The following is a 27,036-nucleotide window of genomic DNA, read 5'->3' on the forward strand; positions in this document are numbered from 1 at the left end:
ATCTGGCTCTTTATTAAAAAAAGCCTGACCCCTGCTCTAGGACAGGTCTCCAGAAGTGACTTTGGCTCAACATAAAAGAAAAAAATGAACTATTATCTTGCTAAATAGAGCTGTCACGAACTCCTATGCAAGACTCAAGTCTCAAGTCTGCCTAGGCAGCTGTTAGGAATGCAGGCAAAACAAAAATAGTGTAGTCCTTTGATGACTTCCCTAAGATGAGGCAAGGACTGGAAGGAAGCCATGTGGGCACAAGACGCAAATGTCATCTAAAGCAGCTCTGCCAGGAGAGTGCTGTGAGTTCTTGTAGACATCAGAGCATTTTCCCTTTTCCTAGCTTACCCTCCACTTTACTGTGATACAGCAAAAAATTTCTAGTTACCTCTTATGAGGAGACTGTATGAACATAAATGACTATAGCAGTTTTAGATTTCAGACTTTTATTTTTTTCACATTCAAGTTAGCCTGAGTTGACTTTCATTGTTCCCCTATCTACCCATAGTCCCCATACAATAAGAAGAAATATTTGCTTTCATATTAGCGTAAAGAGCACCTAAGCTTTGGCAGCTGACTTGTCGTGGGTCAGTGTGCAGGCAGAAGGGTCAGTGGCATCGATCCACTTGGGCATCAGTAATGGCTCAGCCAGTCAGCCTGGCCTGGGAAATGGTGTTCAAGGATTTGATGGTAGTAGTATCCTTCTTTGGTTTTAGAAGTATTGAAGGGAAATTTCTGGGCTGCATTTTGCCATCATTGCATCATCAACCTGTAAGAATAAAAATATAAGAGCAGAACAGATTTTTTAAAATGGCATGGAAATACTTGTATTTACTCTGGTTTCACAGAACAGAAAACGTAAAGATAAGATATGACTGTAAATTGTATGAGATCCTTTGAATCACCCATCACTTAGAAAATGTTAAAGTATTCATAATATGCATAGCTGCAGTGACTTTTAAGAAACATTCATATGCATATTTTTAATTCTTGGTGGCTCTGTTTTAGTCATTTGTGCCTAACGAGATCTGGCACCCAGAAGGTGCCCAAAATGTGTTACATGAAGGTCAATGATGATTAGTATAGTAAGTCTCCTTTCTCTTTCAATTCCAGATGGTACTTTATAATCCTTCATGCTACTTAATTCTTATATAATTCTTATAAAAGAGATAATTGTTTCCAGAGACTATGAATCTCTCTTACAGGGACAAAGCATTCAAACTAAATACAAAATGAACAGCAGTGACAGCTCTGCATCCAAAGTGTCCTATCCCTGAAAATGTTTTTAAAGACAATATACCTGATGTTCAACAAATTTCTGTAAAATCTTAAACCAGGAATTCTTAACTGAAGTTATGCCATCACTGAAGGCTTCTTTTGGTCACCATAGAATCTCTTTGAGTATCAGATTGGAGTCCTCAAATGTCTCTCTCAGGAGATGTTTTTCTATCTCATTCTGACATGAAAAAAAAGAGCATCAGTAAAAGTTACAAATATAATCTGATGGCAGTGGACAGTTTGTTGCGGGAAGCCAGGGACCATGAACACAGGGACCGGCTGAAGCCCTGGCAGAAGAACATAAATTGTGAAGATTTCATGGACATTTATCACTTCCCCAATTAATACTTTTATAATTTCTTAAGCCTGTCTTACTTTAATCTCTTAATCCTGTCATCTTCATAAGCTGAGAATGTATGTCACCTCAGGACCCTTTGATGATTGCGTTAATTGTACAAATTGTTTGTAAAGCATGTGTGTTTGAACAATATGAAATCTGATTGTAAAACATGTGTGTTTGAACAATATGAAATCAGGGCACCCTGAAAAAGAACAGAATAACAACGATTTTCAGGGAACGAGGAAAGATAACCATAAGGTCTGACTGCCTGTGGTGCTGGGCAAAACAGTCATATTTTTCTTCTTGCAGAAAGTGAATAGGAGAAATATCACTGAATTATTTCCCAGCAAGGAATAACCCTGGGGAAAGAATGCATTCCCAGAGTCAGGCCTATAGATGACCACTCTGGGAGTGTCTGTCTTATGTGGTTGAGAGAAGGGAAGAAATACACCCTGTTCTCCTGCAGTGCCCTCAAGCTTGCTAGGATTGGGACATTCCAGCCTGGTGAATTCCAGTCAGACCAGTTCTCTGCTCTTGAACCCTGTTTCCTGTTAAAATGTTTATCAAGACAATGTGTGCCCAGTGGGACATGGACCTTCATCAATAATTCTAATCTTGCCCTTGCATTGTGATCTTTATGGCCCTTTAAAGCATGTGATTGGCTGGGCACGGTGGCTCACAACTGTAATCCTAGCACTTTGGGAGGCTGAGGTGGGTGGATTACAAGGTCGGGAGATCAAGACCATCTTGGCTAACATGAAGAAATCACATCTCTACTAAAAATACAAAAAATTAGCCAGGCAAGGTCGCAGGTGCCTGTAGTCCCAACTACTGGGGAGGCTGAGGCAGGAGAATGGCATAAACCCAGGAAGCAGCGCTTGCTGAGATCGCGCCACTGCACTCCAGCCTGGGCAACAGAGTGAGACTCCATCTCAAATAAATAAATAAATAAATAAATAAAGCATATGATCTTTGTGACTTACTCCCTGTTCGTACCCCCTTCCCCTTTTGAAATTCCTAATAAAACTTGCTGGTTTTGTGGCTCAGGGAGCATCACAGAACCTACCGAAATGTGATGTCACCCCCGGTGGCCCAGCTGTAAAATTTCTTTCTTGTACTCTTTCTCTTTATTTCTCAGACTGGCTGACACTTCGGGAAAATAGAAAAGAACCTACGTTGAAATATTGGGGGCTGGTTCCCCCAATATCTGGCACCCAGCATGGTTTTTCTTTTTCCTAAGTGCATGTGGGAACCCAATTCCCTTTGGTAGGTGCGGAGAAACATTCATCGGTTCGATCCACAGAAACGCATGCTTGACTCCCTGACGATTGGTGAGTAGTCTGTGAATTTGTCCATGTTAACTTTGGGTCACGAAGAGTCTAAACATTTTACATATCTCTTCTATATTAAACTCCAGTTAAAACAGAAAAGGGTTTGAGTGCCCATGGAAAATACGGTCACTCTATTCAGGGTAGTGGGAAAACACTGTCCTTGGTTCCTGAAAAAGTAACCTTAGATGTAGACCTGTTAAAACAGGGAACGGTTCAAATGCCTGTGGAAAATATGGTCACTCTATTCAGGGTAGTGGAAAAATACTGTCCTTGGTTTCCTAAAAAAGGAACCTTACATGTAGAACTATGGGATCGTGTTGGTGCAACATTCCGGGAACTGGTCTCGACAGGGAATTATGTTCCCATCACTGTTTGGGGTGATTGGGCCTTGGTATGTGCCTTCCTAATGATATACCAATCCCGTTACCCCCTGCAGTTACCAAAATTTTCTGAATCTGATGACCCTCCACCTCTTCCTCAACCTTCCTTTCCCACTTGGCCTTTGTTATCTGATCAGCCTCTCCCTTCGCCTACTCCTCCCCCACCTAACGATTCTGAGAATTCAATATCTAACTCCGGTGACTCTGGCTTAACGTCACTCCCTGATGATCTTATTTCTTTTCACAAAGAGCTGGTACCTGTAGCTCTCGCAGCCCTGACTCAGACAGCCCAGGACCATATATATGCTAATTTTTCCCTTTTCAAACCTTTGCAGCATTTGCCTCCAGAGTCAGCTAATGGCTCTGGGACCAAACTGCAATTTACCTATAATTCTGCAGGCCCTACCCCGTCCACTGCAGCCCTTCACCCTCCTGTCATTTCGGTTCCTCAACTGGTCACTTTGCCATCCACTCAGCCTGCTTCTCTGTACCCTTCTTCACACATGGATGCCAGTAATCACCAGTATACTTCTGCTCTTTCTGCTCCCCCAATGCCCCTTTCTCACTCTCTCATTCCAGTCCAACCCCCTCACCTTCAGTTTCCCTTATCTACACATGCTTTTCCTGTCACTTCTGTGCCAACTCCATCTCAGATGCCTACTCTTGAAACTTCAATGCAATGCTTAGTATGCCAAAACAAAGAAACAAGTGGATTAGACACATGGGCTTATCCGATCCCACTAGAACCTCCTAACATCCAAGGGGTACAAATGGGTCGTTATGTACCTCTCAATCTTACCTTTTAAAAACACTTTAAGGTTGCTTGTACTCAGTATGGTCCTACTTCTCCTTATGTTAAAATGGTATTACAAACTTTTTGTACTGAGGTCATTTTGCTTCCTTTAGACTGAGACCTTTTGGCAAAAGCTGTTCTAACCCCATCTCAGCATTTACAATTCTGTACCTGGTGGTCAGAGCAGGCCTGTCTGCAGGCTCAGCTAAATCAGACTAATGGCATTTTTTTTTTTCTGAGGTGGAGTCTCCCTCCGTTGCCCAGGCTGGAGTGCAGTGGTGTGATCTCGGCTCACTGCAAGCTCCACCTCCTGGGTTCATGCCATTCTCCTGCCTCAGCCTCCCAAGTAGCTGGGACTATAGATGCCCGCTAACACGCCCAGCTAATTTTTTTGTATTTTTAGTAAAGACAGTGTTACACAGTGTTAGCCAGGATGGTCTCCATCTCCCAAACTCATGATCCACCCATCTCAGCTTCCCAAAGTGCTGGGATTATAGGCATGAGCCACCGTGCCCGGCCCGGACTAATGGCATTCTAATTACTCAGGCTCAGCTCACAGGCTCTGATAGTTTCTCTGATACTTATGCCCAATTAGGCTTTGATGCTCTTACCACGTAACAAGCAACCAAGGTGTGTATGAGAACTTGGGATAAATTATGTGTCCCAGGCCAAGCTCCTGTTTCTTTTACTACTGTTAAACAAGGTCACACTGAATTATACCCTGATTTTTTAGCTAAATTACAAGATGCAGTGGAAAAATCTGTCTCTGATGAGCACGCTCAAGGTATTCTCCTTCGTATGTTAGCTTTTGAGAATGCGAACCATGAGTGTAAAATGGCCATGTGTTCCATCCAACAACAAAATTTACCTGATCACTAGATGTTGCCTGCATATATTAAAGCTTGTGAAGGCATTGGATCAGAGACCCACAAAACTATTCTATGGGCACAGGCCATGAAAGACAGCAATCAGACTGGCTCAACTGATCCTTTTCTTGGAGCCTGCTATAATTGCAGTCAACTTGGTCATACTCGAAAAAATCGCACTGTTAAAAACTTAAAGGCAGACAAGCCGGCTCAACAAACACAGCCAAGTACTGCTGCTACTGTTTGCCCATGTTGTCACAAAGGTAAACGATGGGCAAGCACTTGCTGCTCTAAGTATGATATAGATGTAAACCCTCTGCCACAGAACCAGGGAAACGGGAAGTGGGGCCAGTCCCAGGCCCCAATACCAAATGGGATGCTTCAGACTCAGACCAACATTGTGTTTCCACTTCAGGCAGTCAAAACGCAGCCCCCAGCACAAACAAATTTACCTACAGCCAACCCAGATGGGTCCCAGCCTCTTCTTCTGCCTCAGTACAATGCTTGCCCACCTCCACAATAGGGGGCAGGGCGGTCGATCTCTGTAGTACTATTCCTCTAAATTTACTACCTAATTCTTTGCCTTTAATTGTCCCCACAGGGGTCACTGGCCCTTTACCTCAAGGTTCGGTGAGCCTGGTGTTAGGTAGGGCATCCAATTCTGCTAAAGGAATCACCATTCATACTGGTCTCATTAATTCTAATTCCCTTGACAACATTAAACTCATCGTGTCTGCCAAGGTTCCTGTTTCCATTCTGGCCAGTGAGTCAATTGCTCAATTGCTTTTACTACCTAATATCATTTTAAACAAAGGAGATGAGACACGTGGCCCTGGGATGGGCTCCAGCGGTGAAAAAGCCGCTTATTGGATTAATGTAATTTCTAAACAATGGCCCACCTGCATCATACACATGCAAGGAAAAATGTTTGAGGGCCTAGTAGATACTGGGGCTGATGTTTCTATTATTTCCTCTAATTTATGGCCTTCTTCCTGGCTTAAACATCCCACTAACATGGGACTAGTAGGTGTTGGAAAAACTGATGAAGTTTACCAGAGCACATTTATCTTGGCTTGCACTGGCCCAGATAGTCAAAAGGATACAATTCAGCCTTGTATCACACCAATCCCCATTAATCTTTGGGGTAGAGATTTGCTAGCACATTGGAGGGCTGAAATTAATATTCCACATAACTCCTACAGTGCTCCTAGTCAACATATGATGGAAAATGGAGTTTGTTTCCAGACTCAGTCTTGGCCCAAAACATGAAGGGATTACTGAACCCCTCCCAGTTACTGTAAAAGAAGACGCAGCTGGTTTAGGTTATCCTTTTTAATGGTGGCCACTGTCATGCCTCCTGATCCTATCCCTTTACAGTGGAAATCTGACATATCTGTTTGGATTGAGCAGTGGTCGCTCTCTAAAGAAAAACTGGAGGCTTTGACTCAATTGGTTTCTAAACAGTTACAACATGGAAATGTGGAACCTTCTCTTTCCCCCTGAAATTCTCCTGTGTTTCTAGTAAAAAAGACATCAGGCAAGTGGTGGATGGTAACCGATTTAAGGGCCCTTAACGCTATAAATAAACCTATGGTAGCCATCCAATCCAGCATGCCTGCCCCTGCTTTAATACCTAAAAATTGGCCTCTCATAGTTATTGATCTTAAAGATTGTTTTTTTCATATTGCTTTACATAAATCGGATTGTGAAAAATTTGCTTTTACTGTACCATCTATCAATAATCAGGAGCCTGCAGCTCATTATCAATGGAAAGTGCTTCCTCAGGGAATGCTAAATAGCCCTACAATCTGCCAGCTTTATGTTGGACAAGTGCTTTCACCAGTTCGAGCTCAATTTCCCCATGCCTATATTCTTCATTATATTGATGATATTTTCATTGCTGCCCCCACTGATAAAGAATTAATTGACTGTTATCAAATTTTGAGCCACTCTGTCACAGAAGCTGGATTACACATTGCTCAGGATAAAATACAACAGACCACTCCTGTTCAATATTTAGGAATGGTGGTCGATACACAATATATTCAACCCCAGAAAGTTCAGATTAGGAGAGATTCTTTAAAAACTTTAAATGACTTCCAAAAACTTTTGGGTAACATTAATTACTTAAGATCTACTTTCAGCATTCCAACCTATGCGCTAACTTGTTTTCTACGCTGCGGGGAGATTCCAGTCTCCACAGTCCCAGGACTTTGACCCCTGAGGTTTCACTAGAACTGTAATTTGTGGAAGAAAGAATCCAGACTGCCCAGTTATCTAGAGTACAGCCATCTCAGCCTTTTCAGCTTTTGGTTTTTGCTTCATTGCACTCCCCTACTGGGCTAATAGTTCAACACAATGGTTTAGTGGAGTGATGTTTTCTTCCTCAGTCTGTGTCAAAAACTTTGTCTGTTTATCTGGACCAAATTGACATCCTAATTGGACAAGCTTGGTGTAGAATACTTAAAATTTCTGGATTTGATCCAAATTCAATTGTAGTTCCTTTAAATTGGCTCAAAGTTCAAGCAGCTTTTCAACATTACATACTGTGGCAAATTCACTTGGCTGATTTTATCGGCATTATTGACAATCATTATCCAAAAAACAAACTGTTTGATTTCATAAAAATGACTTCTTGGGTGGTCCCTTGATTGAGCAAAGATCAGCCCATTCCTGAGGCTGTTACAGTGTTCACTGATGGCTACAGTAAACGGAAATCCTCGTTATGTGGGTCCTACAGACAAGCTTATTTCTACTCCTTATACTTCTACTCAAAAGGCAGAGTTAATTTCTGTAATTACTGCCTTACAGGATTTCCCCAAACCTTTAAATATTGTCTCTGATTCTGCTTAACGTGGGAAAGAGGATATGCTTGTGTTTCACCAGGAGATCATCAATCCCCTGTCTGGGTGCCCACTACAAGACTTAAACTTCATGTAAATACTGACAACCAAAACCACAGAGAAAAGATGTCCATGTCAGAGACCGCCCTCAGACATAGTGAGATCTGTGCCAACTCCTCAGAAGCTGGCATACCAAATCAAAATGGGTCTGGTTCAATCCTCCCTAATGGCAATGAAGACCCCTCTAACTAATCCCACTTCTAATTACCTTTCTTTTTCCCCTTACAAACCTAAAAATCTCACCATTTCTATTAGCCTGAAAATAACATCCCTCTGTTCTTCTCTTCCTCCTTCAGCACTGGATCTCTCTTAAAATAGGTTTTATTTAATGATTCTCCTCCTTATACTTTCTGTCTCACCAGTTTCCTCTCACACTGACTCTCACCAGTTTCCTCTCACACAAAATTATTCTTATTGGGCTTATGTGCCTTTTCCTCCACTTATTTGACCTCTCACCTGGATGGATGCTCCTGCAGAAATCTGCACTAATGATAGCGTGTGGATGCCTGGAGCTACAGATGACCATTGCCCCGCTCAACCAGGAGAAGAAGGCACTGCATTTAATGTTACTATGAGTTATAAATATCTCCCTCTGTGCCTCGGACATGCGCCTGGTTGTATCCATCTAGAAACTCAAGTCTGGGCTGCTTATCTTCCAGAAAAATCAGCTACAGAGGAACCAGGACATTTGGTCTCTGGCCTCTCCCTTTCTCCTTTAAGACAAATGAAAGGGGGAGTAATGGGAGATACCCCATACTTTCAATATAAACCTGCAGGAAAACCATGCCCTAAAAATTTTGAGGGCCTAACCAAAACTTTAATTTGGGATGACTGTGTTAACTCACATGCAGTAATATTAAAAAATGACTCATATGGTTTAGTAATAGACTGGGCACCAAAGGTCTATTTAAAAAACAATTGCTCCTCTGGCAGAAGGGAATGCCTGAGGCTACTTATTTTATTTCTTATACGGAGAATGAGAATCATCATTCTACTTTGCACAGGAGGTTCAGCTCATTCTTTCTCTTAAAATGGGAAGATAAAGGCATTACCCCCCCAAGGCCTCGTATGATATTCCCCATTCTGAGCCCAGAAAACCCAGAACTTTGGAAATTGGCTATTGCCATGTCTGGACTGCGAGTATGGGAAGGTGAAACTTTTCTGTCTGCTGTCCCCACCACCATGACCCTCCCTCAGTATCAACATAGATTCAGACATTCTGCTTTGCTTACCTCCAATCTGACTATTCCCATACAGAGTTGTATTAAGCCTCCTTACATGCTATTAGTAGGAAATACCAAAATTTAGAAGAACAATCAAACTGTCCAATAAATTAATTGTCACTTATACACTTGTATTAACTCCCATTTTGACTCCAGGAAAAGTGTAATGTTGGTTCAAACTCAAGAAGGAATCTGGATTCCAGTAATTTTGCCCAGGCCTTGGGAATCCTCCTCCTCAATACATTTGATTAATGAAGTGTTACAGCGAATTCTAAAAAGATCTAAGAGATTTGTTTTCACTTTAATGGCTGTGATCATGGGCCTAATTACAGTCACTGCAATGGCCATCACTGCTGGAATGGTGTTACATCAATCTATTCAAATGGCTCATTTTGTTAATGATTGGCAAGCCAATTCCACCCAAATGTGGAATTCTCAACAAGGCATTGATCAAAAATTGGCTAATCAAATTAATGTTTTAAGACAGTCTGTTATTTGGCTTGGAGATAGGGTAGTGAGTGTCAAACATCGCATGCAAATGCAGTGCGATTGGAACACTTCTGATTTCTGTATCACACCATATTCCTACAATGAGACTGATTATTCACAGGAAATGGTCAAAGGACACCTTCTGGGTAGGGAAGATAATTTATAATTATACTAAATTAAAGAATCAAATTTTTGAAGCCTCTCAAGCTCATTTATCCATTGTGCCTGGAGCTGAGGCGTTAGATCAGGTGGCAGAAAATCTTTCTGGATTAAACCCCATGACTTGGATTAAGTCTATTGGGGGCTCCACTGCAGTAAATTTTGGAATTATGTTTCTCTGTTTAATCAGCTTGTATTTAGTGTGCTGGACCAGTCAAAGAATCCTGAATCAAAATCGACAGAATGAACAAGCCTTCATCGCCATGGCACATTTATATAAAAAGAAAGGGAGAGATGTTGTGGGAGGTCAGGGACCCTGAACAGAGGGACTGGCTGAAGATGTGGCAGAAAAACATAAATCATGAAGATTTCATGGACATTTATCACTTCCCCAATTAATACTTTTATAATTTCTTAAGCCTTCTTACTTTAATCTCTTAATCCCATCATCTTCGTAAGCTGAGGATGTATGTCACCTCAGGACCCTTTGATGATTGCATTAATTGTACAAATTGTTTGTAAAGCATGTGTTTGAACAACATGAAATCTGACTGTAAAACATGTGTGTTTGAACAATATGAAATCAGGGCACCCTGAAAATGAACAGAATAACAGTGATTTTCAGGGAACGAGGAAAGATAACCGTAAGGTCTGACTGCCTGCAGGGCTGGGCAGAACAGAGTCATATTTTTATTTTTGCAGAAGGGGAATAGGAGAAATATTGCTGAATTCTTTTCCCAGCAAGGAATAACCCTGGGGAAAGAATGCATTCCAGGGTTAGTCCTATAGATGACTGCTCTGGGAGTGTCTGTCTTATGCGGTTGAGAGTAGGGATGAAATATGCTCTGGTCTCCTGCAGTGCCCTCAGGCTTGCTAGGATTGGGAAATTCCAGCCTGGTGAATTCTAGTCAGAACGGTTCTCTGCTCTTGAACCCCATTTCCTGTTAAAACGTTTATCAAGACAATGTGTGCCCAGGAGGACATGGACCTCCATCATTAATTCTAATTTTTGCCCTTGCCTTGTGATCTTTATGGCCCTTTAAAGCATGTGATTGGCTGGGCACGGTGGCTCATGCCTGTAATCCTAGCACTTTGGGAGGCCAAGGTGGGTGGATCACGAGGTCAGGAGATCGAGAGCATCCTGGCTAAAATGATGAAACCCTGTCTCAACTGAAAATACAAAAAATTAGCCAGGCGAGGTGGTGGGCACCTGTAGTCGCAGCTACTGGGGAGGCTGAGGCAGCAGAATGGCATGAACCCAGGAGGCAGAGCTTGCAGTGAGCCGAGATCATGCCACTACACTCCAGCCTGGGCAACAGAGTAAGACTGTCTCAGATAAATAAATAAATAAATAAATAAATCATGTCATCTTTGTGACTTACTCCCTGTTCATACCTGCCTCCCCTTTTGAAATCCCTAATAAAAACTTGCTGGTTTTGCGGCTCAGGGGCATCACATAGCCTACCGAAATGTGATGTCACCCCCGGAGGCCCAGCTGTAAAATTTCTTTCTTGTACTCTTTCTCTTTATTTCTCAGACTGGCCAACACTTAGGGAAAATAGAAAAGAACCTATGTTGAAATATTGGGGGCTGGTTCCCCCAATAACAGTTTTATCTTGAGTTGATTTACTACCTTTGGAATTCTCATTTCTGGTGACAGATACAAGTAATAGGAAGAAAACTGATGATCTAGAAATGGGACTCTCAGTTCAAAGCTTAAAGGAGAAAATAAGAAAATCTAAATTAAAATGGGTGTTTAATGCCCAACAGTTTAGGTTCTGATTCAGTTTCCCATCAATTCAACCAGATCCTAAGAAATGTTAAGGTCATACAGTCACAAGCCTCCTAATGACTGCCCTACACTAATGAATACAAAAAAACTTCATTTAAAATAATATATATATCATGTCATCTAGGAAGTAAAACTAACTGAGACTATTACTTTTACTTTCCTTTCTAAGAATAGTTAAATGAATATTTCAAAAAGCAGAAAAAGTTACAAATCATGAGTGACCTAATCATTAAGTAAATACCTTGACTGGACCTTTCTAACTCAGTGTTTTCTAGGTAAGACCATCTCTTCTAACAATTGTGATGACAACACAGTATTTTTTTTACCACTGATTAATAATTCACATCCAATATGCAATATAAACCAGCATTCTGCTATATTTCATCAAATGCCATATAACCAGTTTCCTGAAGCCTAGTGACCCTAGTTAAGACAAGCATAAGATAATAACCAGATTCAGTTCATTCCCCAAACCCATATTTAATTATATCCAAATCTTAGTGTGATTCAGCAGAGAGAACTAAAACATTTATGTTAGCTGTTTATCCTATACAGTAAAAGTCTTCAGTTCCTCAACATAACTTTTGACAACCAGAAATGATACCAAAGAAACCCAGTCCTTTATAATGAAATCAAACCCCTTGCATCTTCACTACCCTATCCCCTCAGGGTCACTACAGCAGCAAACAGGCATGGTGGGTACTCAATACTTGTCACATAATGTTTACAATCTTTACTTCTCTTTAAAACACTTAACAATGCTGTAACAACTTTCCCTCTTCCCTCTTGGTTGTTCAGATGTGAGCAGAATGTGTTTACTCTTTAAGGTGAAAATTCCACCTCAAACAACCTGTGGGAGAAGACTTCTCCACATATACCACAACAACACTTTGAAATGTGGCCTAATTCTTTTGGGACTAAGTTAAGAAACAGCTTTCATTTTCTCTATAAAAGTCACACTTGGTAACATATAGCCAACTATATGTAACATATAGCCAATTAGCTATTTTTTTTTATTTTTTTCAGGGTATTGGGTTTTTTTTTTGTGTGTGGTTTTTTTTTGTTTGTTTTTGTTTTTTTTTTACAATAGCTTCTGTTACCTGTGGGCAGCAGTAGTTTGATCTGCATGGAGAACATCAAACAAATAGAGTTCCCTCAGAAGCCTCTCACTCTCCTCCTTGGCTTTTTCAGAAGGACCCCATTTCACAAATAAAAGCACCATGAGTTTTGCTTTTGGCACATAAAGCAGTTTTTATTTCTCCCTCTCTAATCCTAAAGGTGGATAAGACAAAAAACAAAACAAATTTAAGGAAGGGAGTAATAACTGAACAGAGGAAGGCAATGCTTTACAAAACATACTTTCCTCCCCACCAAACTGCTAGTATTAGAATAAAATGAACACACTGGACAACAGTCATAATTCCACAGGGGGCTAAGAAACAGCAGAAAGGTGATTCTTAAGCTTAACTAGTTTTATTTATTTATTTTTAACTTTTTTTTTTTCTTTTTGTAGAGACAGAGTCTTGCTCTATCAACCAGGCAGCAGTGCAGTGGTGCAATCACAGCTCACTGCAGCCTCGACCTCCTGAGTTTAGGTGATCCTCCCACCTCAGCCTCCTGAGTAGCTGGAAGTATAAGCATGGGCCACCATACCTGGCTGTAACTACTTTTAAAGAATAAAAATTATCTGATACTATTAAAATTTCTTTCTTCCCCAAGAGATAGAAAACAAACACTATCAGATTCCCTTTTATAACCTCACAAGAGACTCAAAAATATTACTGTCATACTGAAAGATGATAGAAAATAGTCAAATAATTCATCCTTTTCTTAATATAGCACAAATATCCCTCCATTTCAGAGTGATTACATTGTGAAAATATATGTAACCCTGAATAAGTTCATCTGATCCCTCTCCAGAGAAGATCATCACGCTATCTGTGTTCTTTCGAATATACTTGGAAATTAAATACATACCTTAAATGAGAGAGAGAAATTAACTTTAATGCCAACATAACCTTCCACCAAAAATGCCCTTGATTTGATTTTTGGAAATAATTGAAAACTTTACTACTATACTGGACTTCATATTAATATAAAGTAGTTTCCACAATAATGACCTTATATTTACAAGCAATTTATATGCACTTAATCCAAAAGTACTACTGTAAAATAAAACAACCCAGAACCATTCTGTCATTTTATAAATAGGTTTTAAAATTCTAATATTTTTAGACCAAGAATGTTCACCTCAAAACTTTGCTGAGCTGAACAATGACTCAAATACCTAAAAATCATGCCTTTTATGGTGGTATTACAACACAAAAATAAGAATAAGCATTTTGGTGGTTTAGTGTTAATTTTTTTAGGTATTTTGCCCCTGTCACTCCCCATTCACCAGACTTCACATAAAGTTGGGGAGACTATATAAGTTATTAAACCTAACTCCTTGGTTCTGCACCACATCTCTCTAAACCAGTGTTTCTTTTCAACCTTGCTTGTATTATCACCACAGCTAGAGAGCCTTTTTAGACATTTATTTTCCTAACCCCACCCCAGTCCAATGAAATTCCAATACCAGAACTATCCTATCCATTTATTTATTGTGATGCTTTGGAGGGCCATAAACCATTGTAATACCTAAGATATTTTTGCCCTCCAAGGCAAGTTTCTTGGAGAGAGAGGCAGTAGCATATAAAGGCTCAATAACATTGGATCAGTCTGATTTGGAGTATACTTCCAATCTCAGTAGATATATTATCTATAAGATAAAATTGGTATTGTTTGCAGAGCAATGATAGCTAATGACTGGCAAGTTGTGTGATGCAATATTTACCAAAAATTTATCTAAAATGAGTATTTCATATCAAAAATGCATTACCAAATAGACCTATTTCCTACAGACTGTACCCCAAAAAACTATAAGAGAAATGGGAGGTAGAGGGCAGAAAATATGTATCTACTTCCTGGGAAAACATCAACAGTGATACCAAAAATGTGGAGGTTGAACTATATATTTATCGTTCCCTTTACTCCAAAAGAGATTCAGAGAATTCTTAAGTGGTCTTAAATAATCAGTAACATAGGGATTTAATTTGCATTCATCCTTAAATAACTATTATTTTAAATAACTAAATATTTTAAATTATTGCTTGAAATTTTTTTTAAACCTTACATTTTTTCAGTATTTAAAAACCTGTTTATTTAATAATCATAATACCTTACCTACTGAAGCATGAGCTGTTGTAATGTCATAAGTTTCCAAGGAAAATATGACTTCATCCAGAGCCTGAATGCCTTCCTCAGAGTTAAAGAGAACTTCATGATGTTCACTTCCAATATGATTTGCCACCTTATTATATAAATACCCATATACTTGTTAAAGAAAGTAACTTTCCTTGAAAATCAAACATGACAAGAGTTCATAAAGCTTTATAAATTAACAACGGTGAAAACTAAACAAGGAAAAAAGGGAAAAATGATTTTACAGGCCACCACATACAAGCCTCATCGAGCCCTGTTCCCTCCCCTGCTTCAACTCCACCACCAGGAAGAAAGTCTCCCCTCAGCTCCTCTGGTGCCAAGACTTCAACCATTCTCCCAGTTGGCACCTCCCTCTCCACCTATTTTACCTAACCCACCTCATCTCTTTCTAGTCCAATATGTTCCCACACTAAGCTTGGTCTTTTTTGGTCCTTCGGAAATTCCTAATTTTATATCCAGGATGTTATTGCTACATAGAATGGCTCCTCCCCTTATTCTACTTTCCTTGGCTATTTTGGATTCTCTAAGCATTGATCGCCTTGCATTGAGAGTGCTCTCTAGCTCTTTCTCATCCATGCTACAAAAGTTCTCCACAGTGGGAACAAGGTTTCCTGCTCACTGAATACAGACAAGCTGCCCTCTGCCCACAGTATTCTAAATACAGCACTTTTTAAAATAATAATAACAGCTAACACTAAGTACTTACTACATACTAAGTTCTACCCTACTTACTTTACATGAATTATGCCATTTCACCTTAAAACTACCCCACAGCAGACACTATTTTTTTTTACATAAATGAGTAGAGCCAGGCTTTCAAACCACAATTCAGGCTCCAAAACCTGTAGTCTTCACCACGATACCAAGCCTTTACGTTCTTTTTTAAAAAACAAAAAACAAATAAGCAAATGAAAAACCTCTTTTTTTGAATTTTTCAAGATGGGGTCTTGCTATGTTGCCCAGGCTGGACTTGAACTCCTGAGCTCAGACCTCCCACTACAGCCTCCCAAGTATCTGGGACTATAGGTGTGTGCCACTGCAACTGACTTATGCCTTTTCTTTCTTTCTTTTTCTTTCTTTCTTTTCTCTTTCTTTCTTCTTTCTTTTTTTTTCCACAAGGTCTCACTCTGTCATCCAGACTCCCACAAACCCAAGACCACAGGCATGCACAACCAAGCCTGGCTAATTTTTGTATTTTTTTGTACAGATGGAGTTTCACTACATTGCTCATGCTGGTTTCAAACTCCTGACCTCAAGTAATCCCCCTCCCTTGGCCTCCTAAAGTGCTGGGATTACAGGTGTAGTCACCATGCTCAGACACCTTTACTTTCAAAAGAGTATAATTATCATCATAGGGTCTTTGTGAGAATTGTATGGGTCATAATAGATAAAAGTACATAGAGGACACTGTACAACACAGTGCATATTCAACAGCCATTTCCTTCCATTTTAATACATTTAATTTAAAACAACTGCCCCAGTCAATACAGTAGCAGAAGTAAAGTCATCCATTATTGACTCCATTTTCATTCTAATAACAAGTCTACTCTAACTGCACAAGGCAAAGAGACAACACCTTACCTTTCTAGCAGCCAGTAAATCAGGGCTGTCTTCCATGCCAATTACAAATGTCTGGAGAGGACACTGTACTTGGGCCTCTTTCAGCTGCTTCAACAGGGTGGCAGCAACAAGCTGGAGTCCAAGCCCTCTACAGGCAAAAGAGGAAGTGGAAGTTTCCTAGTTATGTGCCTTGCATAAGACAGGGACAGAGGATGTACAATCCTGATAAACACCAAGATAATAGTTTTACCATTTAAAATCCCCAAGTTTTATAAACGGAAATCAACTTCAATAAGAGAAAAATATATAAACTGTGATAATAGTAGTATTTGAATTGGTTAAAAATCACTACACAGAATTCTAAAGAACATTCACTGGCTCACTCTTATACCAATAATATAGCTATAGTGTAACTCAAGTTGGAGTATTACTATGACTATTAAATGCAGCTTATAAAAAATTGTTTCCATCCTATAATGAAGGAAAGATTAAATCATATAGTAAATATTTTATAGTAAAAACCAAAGGGACGGCTACACAGCATTTCAATTAAACATGCATGAAGTATAATTAGGTTTCTTAATTGACTTCACCTGATAAAAGGCAACCTATCTGTCATCAAACGTCTCTTTATAGCATCATTAAAAAGGATCCGGAGTTTGTTCTTCACAGTTTCTGTCTCAAAACCTATAAACGCAGCAAGTAAATCAAACAGCTCCAGAAAATCTTGGGCTGGATGAGTTATTGAAATAAAATACACAATCATCAACATCTATCATGATGGCATTTATTCAATGCAGGAGTCTGCCAAATCTTTATGTATTCCCTCCAAACAAAATAGGAAGTAGATCTTGAAACTAAAATCATTCAAATGATGTGAAGATAACTTATAACTTTTTTCCCTTAGAGAAGGATGGGAAATAGGTGGGTGGGTGTCTGCTACCTGGAAAGAGTTTCTCCACATTGTAATAGAGGGCGTGTGGGGGTTCATCCCGACAGTGATGATATTTAACCATTTCCACGGATGCAACTTGGCCATTTGGCTTTAAATCAAAAACTTCATAGTGTCCAGGAAGAAAAGGCTCCACTTTTAAAAAGGGAGTCTTGAAGTGCTTCAATGAAACAAGACCTACAAATTCAAAATGATACATTTATTCAAATTAGGTAACCCTTCCCAATAACTTTCATGATTAGTTAACATCCTCTACATTCCTATTTATTTTCCCTTTTTTAATACAAACACATGTCCATTCAATAAGCAAAATAGGAAAAAAATTTTAATCACCCAAAGCCCAACCATCTACTTACCAGAGAGAAAATAATGACACAGGGATATACTGCCAAATTACACTAACTTTTAGTAATTCAAAGCAATAGAAAAATCTCCAGTATTCAATTTCTTCTTAGATAGATTTCTAATCAGGAAAACCTATTTTCTATACTAAAGCAAATATATACAAAAGGAAAAAACACACTTATGAAGCAAAGGGATGAACTGGAGTCCTAATGTTATGATAGGCTGGCAGTCATTTATTTGTCATCCCTGAGGTATTTTCAGAAAATAGCCATGGTTCCCAGACCTTTAACAATCACAATGATCCATTCTACCTACTTTAAAGTCAGATAAGAAGACATCTATCCCTTAACTAGTTGTTATACATATATGTAAATAAAAACATATAATTTAAATTTCCTCAATTAATTCTCACAGACAGTACCCAACATCACATCACCATGATCTTTAATACAAACATCAATGTTTTATTGTAAATCGTAACAGACTACCTACATGGAATACTCATGATTTACAATTTGAGATTGTCAACCCAGCCAGTAACCTGTGTAACACTGAATTCAAATACCAGGAAAAGGACCCAGATTTCCTCACCAGCTAGCAGAGCTCAAGTGAGCCACACAGGCTGGGCAGGGAATGAGGAGTAATTAAAATGTTTTAAGCAGGCAGTACTATAATCAGATGAGTTTATGACAGGTTATTCTAAAAGCACTGAGAAAGGAAAATTGTTGCAGTATTTCAGATAAGATCATTTGATCTGGAAAAGGACAGTGTCAAGGATATAAAAAAGAACAATCAAGGAATTTCAGAGGGTAAACTGGATGTGATTATAGTTCCATATCAAGTGATCATCAGGCTCAGAGAAGGTACAGGGAGCAGGAGGCTGCTTTTCCTCAGTGTTTTATTTGCCAGGCTTGCCCAGCAGTCCTGGCAACTGATAAATATATGATATACATATTCATATACATATACATATACACACTAAATAATCTTGGCACCCTTGTCAAAAATCAGTTGATTCTTTATGTATAAGTTCATATCTGACCCTCAATTCTATCCCACTGGTCTATACATCTATCCTGCCAGTATTATGCTATCCTTATTACCATTGTCTTGTAGTAAGTTTTAAAGCCGGTAAGTGTGAGTTCTCCTACTTTGTTCCTCATTTTCAAAAGATTATTTTGGCTATTCTTAGTCCATTGCAATTCCATATGAATTTGAGAGTCAGCTTGTCGATTTTACAAAAAACTCATTTGGCATTCTGATAGGGATAAAGCTAAATCTGTAGATAAGTTTAGGGAGGACTGCCATCTTAACAATATTCAGCCTTCGATCCATGATCATGGGATACTTTTCCATTTATTTAGATCTTCTTTCATTTCTTTCAACTATGTTTTACGGTTTTCAGAGTACACGTTTTATACTTCTTAAATTTATTTCTAAGTATTTTATTCTTTTTGATACTATGATGAATGAAGTTGCTTTCTTTTTTCTTTTTCTTTCTTTGTTTCTTTTGTTTTTTTTTTTTTTTTTTTTTTTTTTTTTTTTTTTTTTTTTTTTTTTGAGATGGAGTCTCACTCTGTTGCCCAGGCTGCAGTCCAGTGGCAGGATCTCGGCTCACTGCAAGCTCTGCCTCCTGGGTTCATGCCATTCTCCTGCTTCAGCCTCCCGAGTAGCTGGGACTAAAGGCGCCTGCCACAATGCCCAGATAATTGTTTGTATTTTTAGTAGAGACAGGGTTTCACCGTGTTAGCCAGGAAGGTCTAGATCTCCTGATCTCATGATCCACCCTCCTCGGCCTCCCAAAGTGCTGGGATTACAGGCATGAGCCACTGCACCTGGCCATGAAGTTGCTTTCTTAATTTCTTTTTCAGATTGCTCATTGTAAGTACGTAGTACTCAGTTAAAGTGTGTCAAATACCACTGATTTTTGTATATTGATTTTGTATCCTGCAACCCTGATGAACACAAGAGATTTGTACCTAGAATACATAAGGAACTATTACAGTTCAGTAATAAAAAGACAAAATAACCCAATTAGAGATTGATAATTCAAGAATGGATAAACAAACTGCAGTACATGCCAACAAATGGAATATCATTCAGCAATTTAAAAAATGAGCTATCAAGCCATGAAAAAACACGGAAGAACCCTAAGTGTATACTGCTAGGTGAAAGAAGCCAGTCTGAAAAGGCTCCATACTATGTGACTACAACTATTATATGACATTCTGGAAAAAGCAAAATTAGAAAAGTAAAAAGATCAGTAATGACTGGGGGTTTAGGAGGAAGAGGGAGAGGAATGAATCAGTGGAGCACAGGAGATTTTTAGGGCAATGAAACTGTTCTACATAATACTTTAACGGTGGGTACATGACATTATACATTTGTCAAATCCAAAAATCTGTAAAACACATAGAGTGAACCCTAATGTAAACTATGAACTTCAGTTAATATATAAGTATCAGTTCATCAAATATAATAAATGTAGCAGAGTAATGCAAGATGTTAAGAATTGGGAAAACTGGGCAGGGGCACTGTAGGGGGAGCATATGTGAACTCTCTGCACTTTCAATATTTTCTAAAACGGCTCTAAAAAAATAAAGTCTATTATCTTTCCAAAATAAAATGATCCCTAGCAGGAAAAAAAATGGCAAACGATCTGAAGAAATATTTCTCCAAAGAAGTTATACAAATGGCCAATAAGCATGAGATAAGATGCTGGACATCATTGTAAACAGGAAAATACAAATCAAAACCAAAATGAGATACCACTTCACATATACTAGAAAGGCTAGAATTAAAAAGTGACACAGTTTAAGTGTTTGTGAAGATGTGGAGAAACTGAAATTTTAATAAACTGCTGGAGGAAATAAAAAATAATGTAGCCATTTCAAAAAGTAGTCTGGCAGTTCCTTAATTATACATAGTTATCATGTGTCCCAGCAATTCTACTCCTAGATATACGTCCAAGGGAAATGCCTACACAAAAACTTGTACACGAATGTTTATAGCAGCATTATTCGTAATAGCCAAAAGGGGTAAACAATGTCCTCATTATCCATCAACTATCAAGTGGATAAACAAAATCCAGTGTATCCATGTAGTGGAATATCATTTGGCCATAAAAAGTAAGTACTGATACATGTCACAGCATAGACAAATTTTGAAAGCATTATGCCAAGTGAAAGAATCCAGTCACAAAAGCCCATATGATATATAATCCCATTTATATGAAACATACAGAATAGGGAATCCAGAGGCAGAAAGATTGGTGATTGCCAGGGGGTGCAGATGATGGATATAGAGAGATGGAATTGAAAGCTAAAGGGCACAGGAGGCAGGGAGTTCTGGTGACTGCCTGCACTCCTAGCTACTAGGTAGGCTGAGGTGGGAGGATTGCTTGAGCCCAAAATTTCAAGTCTGCACTAAGCTATGATCACACCACTGCACTGCAGCCTGGGCTGGGCAACTGAGCAAGATACCATCTCAAAAAAAAAAAAAAAAAAAACAAAAAAACCCTGGTTGACTCTTCCAGTAAAAAATAAGGTAAAGGGCATAGGATTTGGTGGAAAAACAATTCTAAAATTGATTGGAGTGTTGGTTACCAACATCTGTGAATATACTAAAATCCACTGAACTGTATACTTCAAGTGAGTGAATTACATGGTATGTGAATTACCAATAAAGCTGTTTTGGAAATCCTAATATTTGCTATGCTATAACTGCAGCAAAGTACTGCAGTGCAATAATTGCAGAGCCAACCCTTCCATTACAGTATGGCACAGGAAAACTTAAAACTGCACTTAGGATCAAGCTAGATGCAGAGCATCTATTAGCACAGCAGAAAATAAATGACTGCACTAAAAACTCATCCAAGTATTACACAACTGAAGTGCTGAAAAGGAGAGTACAACTCCTCTATTATTTTAAAAAAAGGTAAGGACTCATAACTTAATTAGTTACTGGTAAACTTCTGGATTGCTCTCTAAGAGATTTTCAAATATAATTTAAAAGAAAACATACAACCAAGATAATAATGAAAATCTATAGAAAAATTTATTATTGCCTTTAGCTTCTGAACATACAGCCAAAAATCCGTCTTCTGTCATTGCTTTAAACAAAGGTCTGAATCCTTATGTATCTCTGCCCAGGAACACTTTCTTATTGGCAGTATCCAGTAAAAAAATTGCAAACACACCATCCAACACACAAATTGTTTGCTCATTTCCTCCATTGTCATAAAGATGAAAAATTATCTCACCATCCATTTTGGTCTGATATTCAAATTCAAAATGCTATTGTACCTTAAGAACCACTAGCAAAACCAAAATATTACACTCCTTGTGCATTCACTAATAATGTTTTTATTGCAAAGTTGCTTCAGTATTTCTGAGCTCTATAATCATTTCATGCACTTTGGTGATTTAGGAGAATCATAGCAATATCAAACTAGGGTTTGCTTCAACTCATAATTCTGCAAATTCTGTTCAACATAAAGCTGAACCCATGAAAATTGTAGTTGCAGTCTGATAAACAGAATATAATGGGAATGTTTCAGAACCTGTAACCCGTAAATGTAACCTGTGGAAGAATGGAAATGCATATTATATACATACCATGTATGTGATACATATATATTTATGTATATGCAGATTGAGTATCCCTTATCTGAAATGTTTGGAACCACAAGGGTTTTGGGTTTTTTTTATTTATTTATTTTTGGATTTTGGAATATTTGCATATATGTGAGATATCTTGGGGATAAGACCCAGGTCTAAACATGAAACTCATTTATGTTTCATATATCTTATACACATAGCCTAAAGGTAATTTTATATAATATTTCAAATAAATTTGTACATGAAACAAAGTTTGTGTACATGGAACCATCAGAAAGCAAAGGTGTCACTATCTCAGCTACCACGGGAAAACCTATGGCTGTTTGACATCATTGACCATGATTCCTGTCTCTGAATTTATATGCCACTGATGAGCAATCATTTTCATACACTTATTCACACATAAGTAAAAAACGTGACATACCATTAATACAGTAAATAATAATAAACTGTATAGTAGCATCACCAGAATACCTGCATCAGCTGTTAAACAGCTGTACAAACAATGGCAGGCATTCAAACTCCACCTATAATGCTGTGTTTTTTGATTAAAATGTTATTATACACTGTATTTTTTTCTTTTTTTTTAGATAAAAAGAAATATCAGAAGACTTGAGCGACTAGGAGGCAAGTCCTCTGAGGTTGAGGAGCCATTCTGCCACATGGCTTTTTAAAATGTTTCTCTAGAGTCATCTGCCTCATTAACGATGGCTTTTGTCTTGGAAATCTCTCTTTGATTTTATAAACTGACATGACCTCTTGTTCTGTTATGAATGCAGGTAGCTCTAGTCCTTTAAAATCTCTATCACACATTTTCACCATGTCATCTATACGTTTAAACTACAGTCCAATTTATCCAACAGCTTAACTTTCTGTGTTATAAATGTTTCTACTTTTCCTTATCATTGCTGCTCATAGGGATATCTACAGGCCTTGTTGACATTTTCAGTATCTTAACACCACAGAGCAGAGAATAAGCAAAAATACACAATGGGTAATGCACATAGGTCCCATCTGTGGGGAACCTGCCATTGGCATGTCCTGCTTGCACATGAGCCATTCAATTACCCTTTGTGGATGTGCTTGCATGGGGAAATCTGAGCATGTGTAGAAAAGTTATACTGCAGCTGAAGCAGGCTGAGAGGGTCTTTTTTCCCTAGAGAATGCCAAATAAACCGTGTTGTACACCTGCATTTTGACTGTGACATCAAAATGCACATGTAGTGTCATGCCAGTGCTCAAAAAGTTTCACAGTTTGGAGCATTTCAAATTTCAGATTTTCAGATTAGGGATGCTCAACCTCTAAATTTAAGTTAAGATAATAGGTTGCCTGGTTGCCACGACACTAAAAAACGTGACTTCTGCAACTGTAAACTTTTGGTTTGAGAAAATAATATTGGCTAAGAAGTTCTTCCAGTTCAGCTTTGAAGACCTAGCTATAAAAATGTAAAGCAAAGGGACAAACATCATTTGGCATCATTCCCTGAAAAATAAATAGCTCCATCATAATAATAGATACATGATCCAAAACAAAGCTGCTGGTCCCCAGAGGTGGATGACAACACCCAGTGCTTCCACCAATGCAGTAGCATTAAAGCTATGCCTCACTGACAGGTAAAATGATGGTGGTGCTTTATTAGTCAGCATGCCTCAAAGAGACAGCAAAGGGACTGCCACTGCATGCAGAGTAAGAAGGTTTGATTAGGCTACTCCCCAATTCTGACACTCTCCACCATCACTGGCAACTATGAGGACAAAAAGTCCTTGATGTATTCCTCTTTTATATTGTACATTTCTGGCTGACATTAGAGAAAGAAGAGGTTTAAATCAGTTGGAAGTCCTAGATAAGTTTAAAACATGTTTTTGAATTTCAAAAAGTAAACCTATTATTTATTGCATGACCCATAAATACACTTCACACTCCATCCAGTTCACTCCATAATTTGTGAAACTTTTGTCTATAAGCCCTCACTGAACTGTCCAAAAATGGACTTTGTCTGCAGTGACTATAAAGCCACTACCTGGTCACTCCTCTCTGCTGTATGAGGAGTGATCCTATAACTAGCAGTTGGGGTCTGGAAACAATCTTCTGCTGACTGTTCTGGGCTAAACTGCCTGAAGCATAAGTGACCATAAAGCATTCGGTGAAATTAGCAAGGAACAGCTTCCCAAATCTACCTTGCCCATCTCTTTGGCCTAATCTTCGCAAGTAATTTATTTTAAAAAGAGAAGGGTCCTTTGAGTAACGGATGTATCATGTCCTACTCTCTTAAACCAAACTCCAATGCTGCATCTTAGATAGAAGCCCTCTAATCTTGCTTCCTGAAGTGATGCTGTCATTTGACTTGGCTGCAGGCCCCTGATACTCCCCTGCAGGGAGAGGGCCTGCTCTTTGCCCCAGCCTTTACCCCATTCCTCCTCTCTTTCATTCAGTCTTCCTCCACTCCCAGCACACCTCTGGCTGTATTTTATTGTGGTGATAAACTTTATTTTTAACAAAAAGGTGGTGGGGGATTTTTGAGCTTATGTTGCAGAATACTTTATATAAGCCTAAAATATACATTTTGCTAATTAGACAGATTTCTAGCTTCCCCAAGTACATAATCTTAGATGCTTGGTAGAAGCAATGGAACAAACTTCTCTACTTTTACAAATATAACATTTGACGAATTTAGAATAGAAATTAATTATTTTCAAAATACTTAACTTCTTATAAATTTTTAACGAAAGAAACAACACTGTTCAAGTAAAACAGGGCACTTCCTATTTCATTTAAGGGGAAAGCCAAGCTGATAATGCCATAATACCACCTAGCATTCTCTTGTATATGACACTGACTTGACTTAGAAAGAAAAAAATGTTCATACTTTCTCCTTCTACTTTCCACTAGCAGGAAATTCCATTCTTGCCTTTCCTTTTCACCATTTCATCTCCAATCACCTAGAAAAATAATGCCTAGTGCATGGTAGGCTCTTAATAAAGGAATAAAGAAATGTGTGAATGAAATTTCATGAATAACTATTTTAACTTTTTAAACAAGACTATTATTAAGAGTGTTCCTATGAGCAGGCAACAATGACAAAAGCTATTGTTCAAGATAAAAATGTCCAAAACGTGGTTAGAATATAAATCTCTATCAATGCATGACAGGTATGTATCAAGAAGTCTCAAAAAATACCATGAAACATCACAACCAAATGCATGAACCTTGAATGAAATCTGGCTCAAAACAAACAAAAACCAGCTATAAAGATAATCTTGGTAGCAATTTGAGAGGACAAGGTGGGCAGATAGCCTGAGCTTAGGAGTTCCAGACCACCCTGGGCAACATGGTGAAAATCCGTCTTTACTAAAATACAAAAAATTAGCTGGGCATGGTGGCAGGTGCCTGTATTCCCAGCTACTCAGGAGGCTGAGGCAGGAGAATCGCTTGTACCTGGGAGGCAGAGGTTGCAGTGAGCCGAGATTGCACCACTGCACTCCAGCCTGGATGAGTGAGACACTGTCAAGAAAAAAAAAAAAAAAAAAAAAAGATAATCTAAGATAATCTCTGGACACTTAGGGAAATTTAAGTATAAACTGAATATGAGGTGGTATTATGGATTCTTAGGTTTAATAAGGGTATTGATGTTATGTAGAAGAATGTCCTTATTCTTAGGAGATAAATGCTTATATATTTAGGAGTAAGTGTCATAATATCTGCACCATAGTCTCAAATGATTCAGCAAAAAAGATGTGTGTGGGGGGCGGGGGGTGGTAGAAAGAAAAATCAAGCAAATATGACAAAACATTAATGATTATTCAATCTGGGTGCTTCTGTTATTTTCTGTATATGAGAATTTTTTTCGAAATGAAAATCTGGGGAGAGGCCGGGTGCGGTGGCACACGCTTGTAATCCCAGCACTTTGGGAGGCCGAGGGGGGCAGATCACGAGGTCAGGAGATCGAGACCATCCTGGCTAACACGGTGAAACCCCGTCTCTACTAAAAATACAAAAAAATTAGCCAGGCAAGGTGGCAGGCACCTGTAGTCCCAGCTACTCGGGAGGCTGAGGAAGAAGAATGGCGTGAACCCCAGGGGGCGGAGCCTGCGGTGAGCCGAGATTGCGCCACTGCACTCCAGCCTGGGTGACAGTGAGACTCCGTCTTAAGAAAAAAAAAAAAAGTCTCGGGAGAAGGAGAAAAAATCCTAAGAGTTGGAGGCTGGCATGATGGCTGAATAGGAAGAGCTCTGGTCTGCAGCTCCCAGTGAGGTTGACGCAGAAGGCGGGTGATTTTTGCATTTCCAACTGAGATACCTGGTTCATCTCATTGGGACTGGTTGGACAATGGGTGCAGCCCATGGAGGGAGAGCTGAAGCAGGGTGGAGTGTTGCCTCACCTGGGAAGGGCAAGGGGTTAGGGAATTTTCTCCTCTACCCAAGAGAAGCCGTGAGGGACTGAGCCTGAGGAACTCTGGCACAGACACTGCACTTGTCCCATGGTCTTCGCAACCTGCAAACCAGGAGGTTTCCTCCTGTTCCTACCCCACAAGCACCCTGGGTTTCAAGCTGGGCAGCCATTTAGGCAGACACCAAACTAGCTGCAGGAGTTCTTTTTTTCCATATCCCAGTGGCACCTGGAATGCCAGTGAGACAGAAACGTTCACTCCCCTGGAAAGGGGTGCTGAAGCCAGGGAGCCAAGTGGTCTGGCTCGGCAGGTCCCACTCCCATGGACCCCAGCAAACTAGCTTGAAATTCTTTCTACCAGCAC

General features: G+C 39.1%; 1 protein-coding gene across 18 annotated transcripts in view; it reads right to left on the bottom strand.

The window, feature by feature from the left end:
• Positions 1-420: 420 nt before the first annotated feature.
• Positions 421-27,036, bottom strand: part of LOC129042826 (asparagine synthetase [glutamine-hydrolyzing]-like) — a 36,197-nt gene continuing 9,581 nt past the window's right edge. For 2 of the 18 annotated variants that reach the window (XR_008504219.2, XR_008504216.2), the window contains exons 4-10: positions 17,313-17,498; positions 16,963-17,056; positions 16,391-16,517; positions 14,771-14,897; positions 12,646-12,817; positions 1,292-1,447; positions 421-760 (exon numbers count right to left, since the gene is read on the bottom strand). Coding sequence is in view for 4 of the 18 variants with exons in the window: in XM_054499141.2 (XP_054355116.2) it covers positions 756-760; positions 14,771-14,897; positions 16,391-16,517; positions 16,963-17,141 (438 nt within the window). In the remaining 14 variants the exon portion in view is untranslated. Of the gene's footprint in view, positions 761-1,291; positions 1,448-12,645; positions 12,818-14,770; positions 14,898-16,390; positions 17,499-27,036 lie in introns of all 18 variants that reach the window. The other 16 variants (XR_010127184.1, XR_008504215.2, XR_010127190.1 and 13 more) reach the window with 13 other exon arrangements.

This window comes from Pongo pygmaeus, chromosome 7, assembly GCF_028885625.2.
Source record: "Pongo pygmaeus isolate AG05252 chromosome 7, NHGRI_mPonPyg2-v2.0_pri, whole genome shotgun sequence".
Lineage (NCBI taxonomy): Eukaryota > Metazoa > Chordata > Mammalia > Primates > Hominidae > Pongo > Pongo pygmaeus.